General features: G+C 37.0%; 1 protein-coding gene across 3 annotated transcripts in view; it reads right to left on the bottom strand.

Moving 5' to 3' along the window:
- Window positions 1–544: 544 nt before the first annotated feature.
- The window catches only part of LOC124213400 (zinc finger protein 16), a 19,382-nt gene continuing 13,410 nt past the window's right edge, over window positions 545–6,516 (bottom strand). For all 3 annotated transcript variants that reach the window (XM_046614725.2, XM_046614724.2, XM_046614727.2), the window contains one exon: window positions 545–3,203. In XM_046614725.2, the coding sequence (XP_046470681.1) occupies window positions 2,146–3,203 (1,058 nt within the window). In that variant the 3' untranslated portion in view covers window positions 545–2,145. The remainder of the gene's footprint in view (window positions 3,204–6,516) is intronic.

Genomic DNA, 6,516 nt, shown 5'->3' with positions numbered 1-6,516 from the left:
ACACACACACATACATATAGATATATGTGTATTATATATACATGTACTTATGCAATCGTATCTTTCACTATATAGAATAGGTAATATTATATATGTATAGATATATAGATCGTAATGTAATGTACAATAATTAGAGAGATCACACGTCTTATTATAGAAATTTAAAAGACTATCTCTAGTATATGTAAAACTTTTTAAGTATTGCCACAAAAATGTACGATTGATGATAATAATAATGATCATTGTTGTTGATAATATTATTATTGTTGTTTGTTGTTATTCTTGTTGTTGTTCTTATTATTATTATTATTATTATTATTATTATTATTATTATTATTATTATTACTGCTACTACTACTACTACTACTACTACTGTTACTGCTGCTGCTACTACTACTACTACACACACACACACACACACACACATATATATATATATATATATCTGAGATATATATATGTATATATCTGATGAGCGGACAACGAGGGCCCTCGACGTTGAGCTATAATTCTACACTTACGCGCTATGTGTCTCCTACTTACATTTTTTTTTGTTTTATTTATTTTGTATTCATTTATTATTTTTTTTTTTTTTTCTTTTACTCTAAGATGTCTCAGCCTTCTTCCACGTTCCCTCCACATTCTGTTTTCCTATATCTTTACTTACTTATCAGCACCAATATGGTTTAAAACCAATCAAAATATCATTGTGTAGTTATTACATGTAGAATTATCTATCGTTATAAATACATATTCAAATGTTAAAATAGTATACTAGAATCATACCTTCGTTCAACGTCACTGTCATCATTATCATCATCATCATCGTCATAAACCTCTTCAAACACAACGTTCGCATTGGCGAGCCACGCAGCCATGTATGTTCTCATTTTCAGCCCACCGCCTTCCTCCTCTCTTTGATCTTTCTTTGCCTTTCTTGCTCCCTCTATATGTATATAACATCGTATTCTAATGTAGGTATTGTTCACGTTATTACATATTTACAAAGCATCCTCTTTCCAAGACTCACACATGCGTATTATGAATACTCAATTTGACTCCTCGATTCTTTAAAACATAGGCAAGTTAAATATTGTATCACAATCATTTCAGTCTGGTCATAAAATCGAACATCTTTAACTCGTTTTGGCAAAGAATGCGCTTTTCTTTCTCGCTTGGTTTAATTATGTATTATAGTATAATAATAATAGTAATGATAATAATAATAATAATAATATTATTATTAAGACAGCAACCTGCCTTAAAATCCGGGCACTGATAATAATTATTTAATCGACAAAAGGGAAAAAAGAAAAAGAAAAACAAAATGCTTATCACCGTGATATTAAGATGCGCGCGCCTTGGTAAACGTGCAGTTGCATTGGCGTCTCATACATATAGTACGGCCGAAGAAAAAGAAACAGAAAAAAAAGAGAAGAACACGGAAACTTGTCGAGAGATTCTTCGCGATTTGTTTGTTTGTTTGATTGCGTATACCTATATGTATAATCCATATAGTTATAATATGTATCTATCTGTACACACGTATACTGTAAGAGTAGTGCGGGCGGGCGAGTAGATGCGAGTTTATTCACGTTTCATTTCTGTTTCATTTTTTTTTCTTCTCTTCTTTCTTCATCTCCATCTTCATCATCATCTTCACCTTCATCTTCATATTTATCTTGAACTACATCTTCATTCAACTTGATCATTAAAGGAAAAAAAAAAATATATAATTGGCGGACAAAGGGTCGCGGTCGAGGGGGGGGGGGGGATTCCTAATAGTACTGATAATTATAGTAGCAACAATAATAATAATAATAATAATAACAATAATAATAATAATAGAAAACAAGTTCCACGTTCTAGTATATGTATCATATATAAATGCACTGTTAACGTCCGCGGGCATCGAGGAACCGTCGCCCCCGGGCGATGCGGCAACGGTTCAGCCACCGATCGCGACTGTGTTATATATATATATATGCATATATATAATAATGATAATAATGTATACCCGATCCAGGGGCCGAAAAAAAATATGTATATATGCGTGTATGTATGTGGGTGTGGGTGTGGGTGTGTGTATGTACGTATGTATCGTTCCGCGCGCTAGTAAGTTGTTGCCGATTGATGGACGGTTAGTCACTGCGGTGGTATTCCGGACGGGGGTTTAAATTCACCTGTAACACCAGAAACACCATTTGCCTGTACCGGAAACTGGGCCGTAGAAACGGGGGGCTGATGGTTAAAGGCAGGGGCGTAACACTGGGGGAAATAAAGTTCCGGTTTAACGACGGTAGGCGTAAGACCACGAGGCCCCGCTGGACCAGCGCCCAAACCTCCCGCACCGCTCGAACTTGACGGTGGTTTTGTATCACCGCTCGAGTTTCGTCGCACTTTAGCAGCGTGGGGATTCATGTGGTTGTCGATGTGCTTCTTGACCTCGGGCTCGGTTGCGAAACGCCGCCTGCAGTTAGGCATAGGACAACAAAACGGCCTGTCACCCTGATGGGTGCGAGTGTGCTGATCCAGTATCGCCTTCTGGCGAAAATCCTTGCCGCACTGTTGGCACTTGTACGGTTTTTCACCGGTGTGAATGCGAACGTGCTGATTCAGTATCGTTCTCTGGCGAAAATTACGACCGCAGTATACGCAACCGTACGGTTTTTCGTTCGTATGGATACGAAGATGCTGGGTTAGGTGGGACTGTTGACGGAATCTCTTACCGCACTCCGGGCATGGGTAGGGCCTCGATTCGATGTGTATACAACCGTGCTGCAGCAGGGTCGACTTCTGCTTAAACTCCTTCTGGCAAATTGGGCATCTTACGTAGAGCGGCATGCCCGCCGAACGACCGTGTTGTATCACGTCGGGCAGGCATCCCTTGCTCGCCGCCCCCTGCTGCTTTATGTACTGCAGCGCACCAAAGCTGCTCGGACCTCCGGCACCGAAGACCGTGTGATTTCCTCCCTTCGGGTCCTTGAAGTAAGCGGGATACTGAATCGAGCTCGCGTCTGGTGCCGGGCTGAACGAACCCGAATCCCCAAAGTTTGACGCAACGTCTGCCCCCTTGCCGCCTCCTCCGCCGCCGCCGCCGCCGCCTCCGCCTCCCCCTCCTCCTTCCTCCGGGGGGAACGGCACGTCTTGGGGCCAGAGAGTCGGCGTCATTCCGTTTTTAAAGATTAGGTGTGGACTTACATCTGGAATTGATAACGATCATGTTAATTGCTATACCCGGTTACACCGATATGTCGTGGTTATTCCAGTACACGGTCTCTCCTCTGTAATCCATTGATTACGGTAGAGATATCGTGTACTTTTAATGCGTGTGCGCGCGTATGTACATGTCTATACGCATGTAAATACACACACATACCTATATATATATATAGATAGTATAGTAAGGTATAGTATAAAGTCTAGGTTTCCTGTCGAATGCATACGTGTGTGCGACGTGTTATGTGAGTGTACCTGCCTACGTTTCGAATGGTTTATCTTGCTTTGCACTGTATAGATTCATGCTAATACGGGTATAACCATTTTTATCGCAATGATTTTTATAATCGATGTATTACATGTATACACATATACGTATCAAGGCGTCGCGTATTTCGGAGTAGACACAAATTCGCGTAATTATATTACGGTACGTTCGTTATCTGTCACGATATACATATATAACATTACGCGTTACACATATGCAATCGAGTATACGTGTAAGACAGATATGTGTTTGAAAAATTTAAGAGATTAACATCAGTCTCGAAACTCGAGTGAAAACTTTTTTTCTCTTCTCTCATTTCAAAGATCTCGTAAAGTCGTGTTCAGATTTTCTGAGTCTCTGAAATTCTAAACTTCGGCACAAATTTTGAGAGGGTTCATTGTCGTCTTATCATTTTTTTGCTTGCGTAACCGTTTGCAATAATTACGTAAAGAAATATCGTGCAACGTTAAAATAGAATCTCACAAAGTACAAATTTTGTGCTTTTTTATTTACAAAAAAAAAAAAATATATGTATATACATTAGGGTGGTATTTATTTGGGAAGCGGAAAAATTTTCGTTGGACCCCCCCCGCCCCCCGGATCTGTTTATCATTAACAAAACTCTGTATAAAGTTTCAAGCCGCTACGTCAATTGGAAGACATGCCTCAATAAGCTTGAATTTTCCCATTCAGAAATAAATAAAAATTTATCCTCGGCATTGATGGACACCTACCTGAACGAGTAAATGCAAAGAAATTCCGGTGAATAAGAAAATTTTTTTTGTCAAGTACTCATTGTTACGTAAAAATATAAACAAGTCAGGCCTTCCATTTTTTTTTTTTCTTTTATCACGGTTCTTGATCAATTTTTCGTAAATAATATGACGCTGAATAGAAAAGAAATCTTGGTTGTGAATAATCAATATTTCTCAATGAATATTTGGAATTTGGACAAAAATATTCAATTCCAAATATTCAAGCAGAATATTTTTGATGTACCCGAAAACCCACGACGAGTAATTTTTTTCTGATTGAATGAGAAAATTCACGCTCGTTGAGGCACGTGTTCCAGTTAACGTAGCGGCTTAAAATTTTACACTGAATTATTTATTTTTTTTTTTTAATGATTTGAAACAGATTTGGGGGGTGAAAAGTTTTCACACCACCAAATAAAGACCACCCTGATATATACATGTATTTTAAAAACAAGTAATATATATATATATATATATATATATATAGTTTTCAAAACAGAAATTGACGGATTCTCATCAGTTTTTGTGGCCAACTATGTCCCACATTTTTTACTGTAGTAAATATTGACCGTCAATTTCTGGTTTGAAAACTACGATGAAATAGTACATTACGATACAAGTGCGAGGCGTGCACGCGTATCGTATACATGTTTTTTTTTAAACTCAGCTTGCAAAATTCAGTGTGGAAAGTAAATCATTCTCTACATTCGGTGCGCGAAGTAGTTATTGTACTGAAAAATTACATTTTGTGCAGAAGCAAGAAATTTTTGATCAAACACCGTCTGGGTCCGATTGAAACTGGAAATGGGACAATCCCAGAAGTGAGGTGAAAAAAATTACATATAGACGTAATATATATATAAATAAATAAATAAATAACTAGGCAAAAAGAACGATGCCGGTTTTTCTTGTAACAACTTATATCCTAAATAGTATTGTAGTAGATGTTTTCGGAAAATATCATGCCCCAAGTCTAACACACCAAATAAATAGAGGGAATAAGCGGTGTATCAAGTTCGGCGGGAATCCCTGACAGCCGGTGTAATTGCGACACAATTGTTTTTTGATGGTACGAGTTTTTTGACAGTGAACGCGTAAACTTGTGTAGGTATGTAGGTTAGGGTAGAGCAAAAAACATTATCATATTTAATTTTTCCATATCTTACCATAACCCAAATTCTCATTTTTTTTTTTTTTGTCAAACAATACAAGCAAATTTTCAAACGATTGCTAGACGAATGGTATTCATAACAGTTACCTATCAACGTAACTATAGCATTGCAAAATAAAAATTTGACTTCGTTTTGGCTACGACTCCCTCTCATTCTTGTAAATTTTCAGATTTTCGATCTAACAAAATGAAATGTTTTGCGCAAAACTCGTGTCCCGGCATTTGTTTAAAATTCTCAACGTTCATTCGAACGAGGGAATAATCGAGCTTATACCACAAGTTTTTCCAAAAATCAGTACGTACTGACGAATATGTAATTAAATTTTTGTCAAAGTTTTTCGAAAAAAAACTTGCCTGGTACGGGCTTCTTGAATATTTTCATGCAAAAAAACGTGGGAAACTTCAGAGACACGCATTTGCGTATTTACACGTACCCCGGGTAGATGGCAAAAAAATATAGAAATAAATAAAAAATGCATATACTATGCATAAATACAGTTAACAAACGTTCAAATATTCAATTTGCTTTTCATAATTACAAACTTCTAGGTCTGTATGAGGAAATTATACAACTTTTTTCCAGCAAAAAAACGAAACAATGACCAACTTGAAGGTTATACGAAACGTATGAAATATGAAAGAAATTTTAAATTAGGCAATAAGAGAAAAAATATCAAAATGCCAAGAAAGATTAGCGACATTTTAAAACTTGGCAAATTGCGAATGCCAACTCATCATTACGATACATGGTATATTTCTTGCCATCTTTATTCAGAGAAATAATGGAGAAAGAAATACGAGGTAAGGAAGCGAATGTATCGAAACTAAGAAACGAAGAAAGAACAAAAAAAAAATACGAAATTTGTTTGTCATAAATTGTGAACTTCGAGAAGAGTTGAAAAATTACTTTGCGTGACATTCAAATATTATTTGCCGGGAAAATTGTTTGAAGAATTAGTATTGTTAAACGAAATAGAACGAAGTACAGGAGCATTGGGTTGTGGTTCAAGTTGATGTAGTACAGAAAAAGTAAACATGTAGTGTTTTCAGGGCACCAGGCCAACATGTAGGTAACGTCCGGGTTATAGTCTGGCTAGAGTTTT

The sequence above is a fragment of the Neodiprion pinetum genome, chromosome 2 (assembly GCF_021155775.2).
Source record: "Neodiprion pinetum isolate iyNeoPine1 chromosome 2, iyNeoPine1.2, whole genome shotgun sequence".
NCBI lineage: Eukaryota > Metazoa > Arthropoda > Insecta > Hymenoptera > Diprionidae > Neodiprion > Neodiprion pinetum.
The sequence above is the reverse complement of the archived record's forward strand: the minus strand, read 5'-3'. Positions and strand labels throughout refer to the sequence as shown.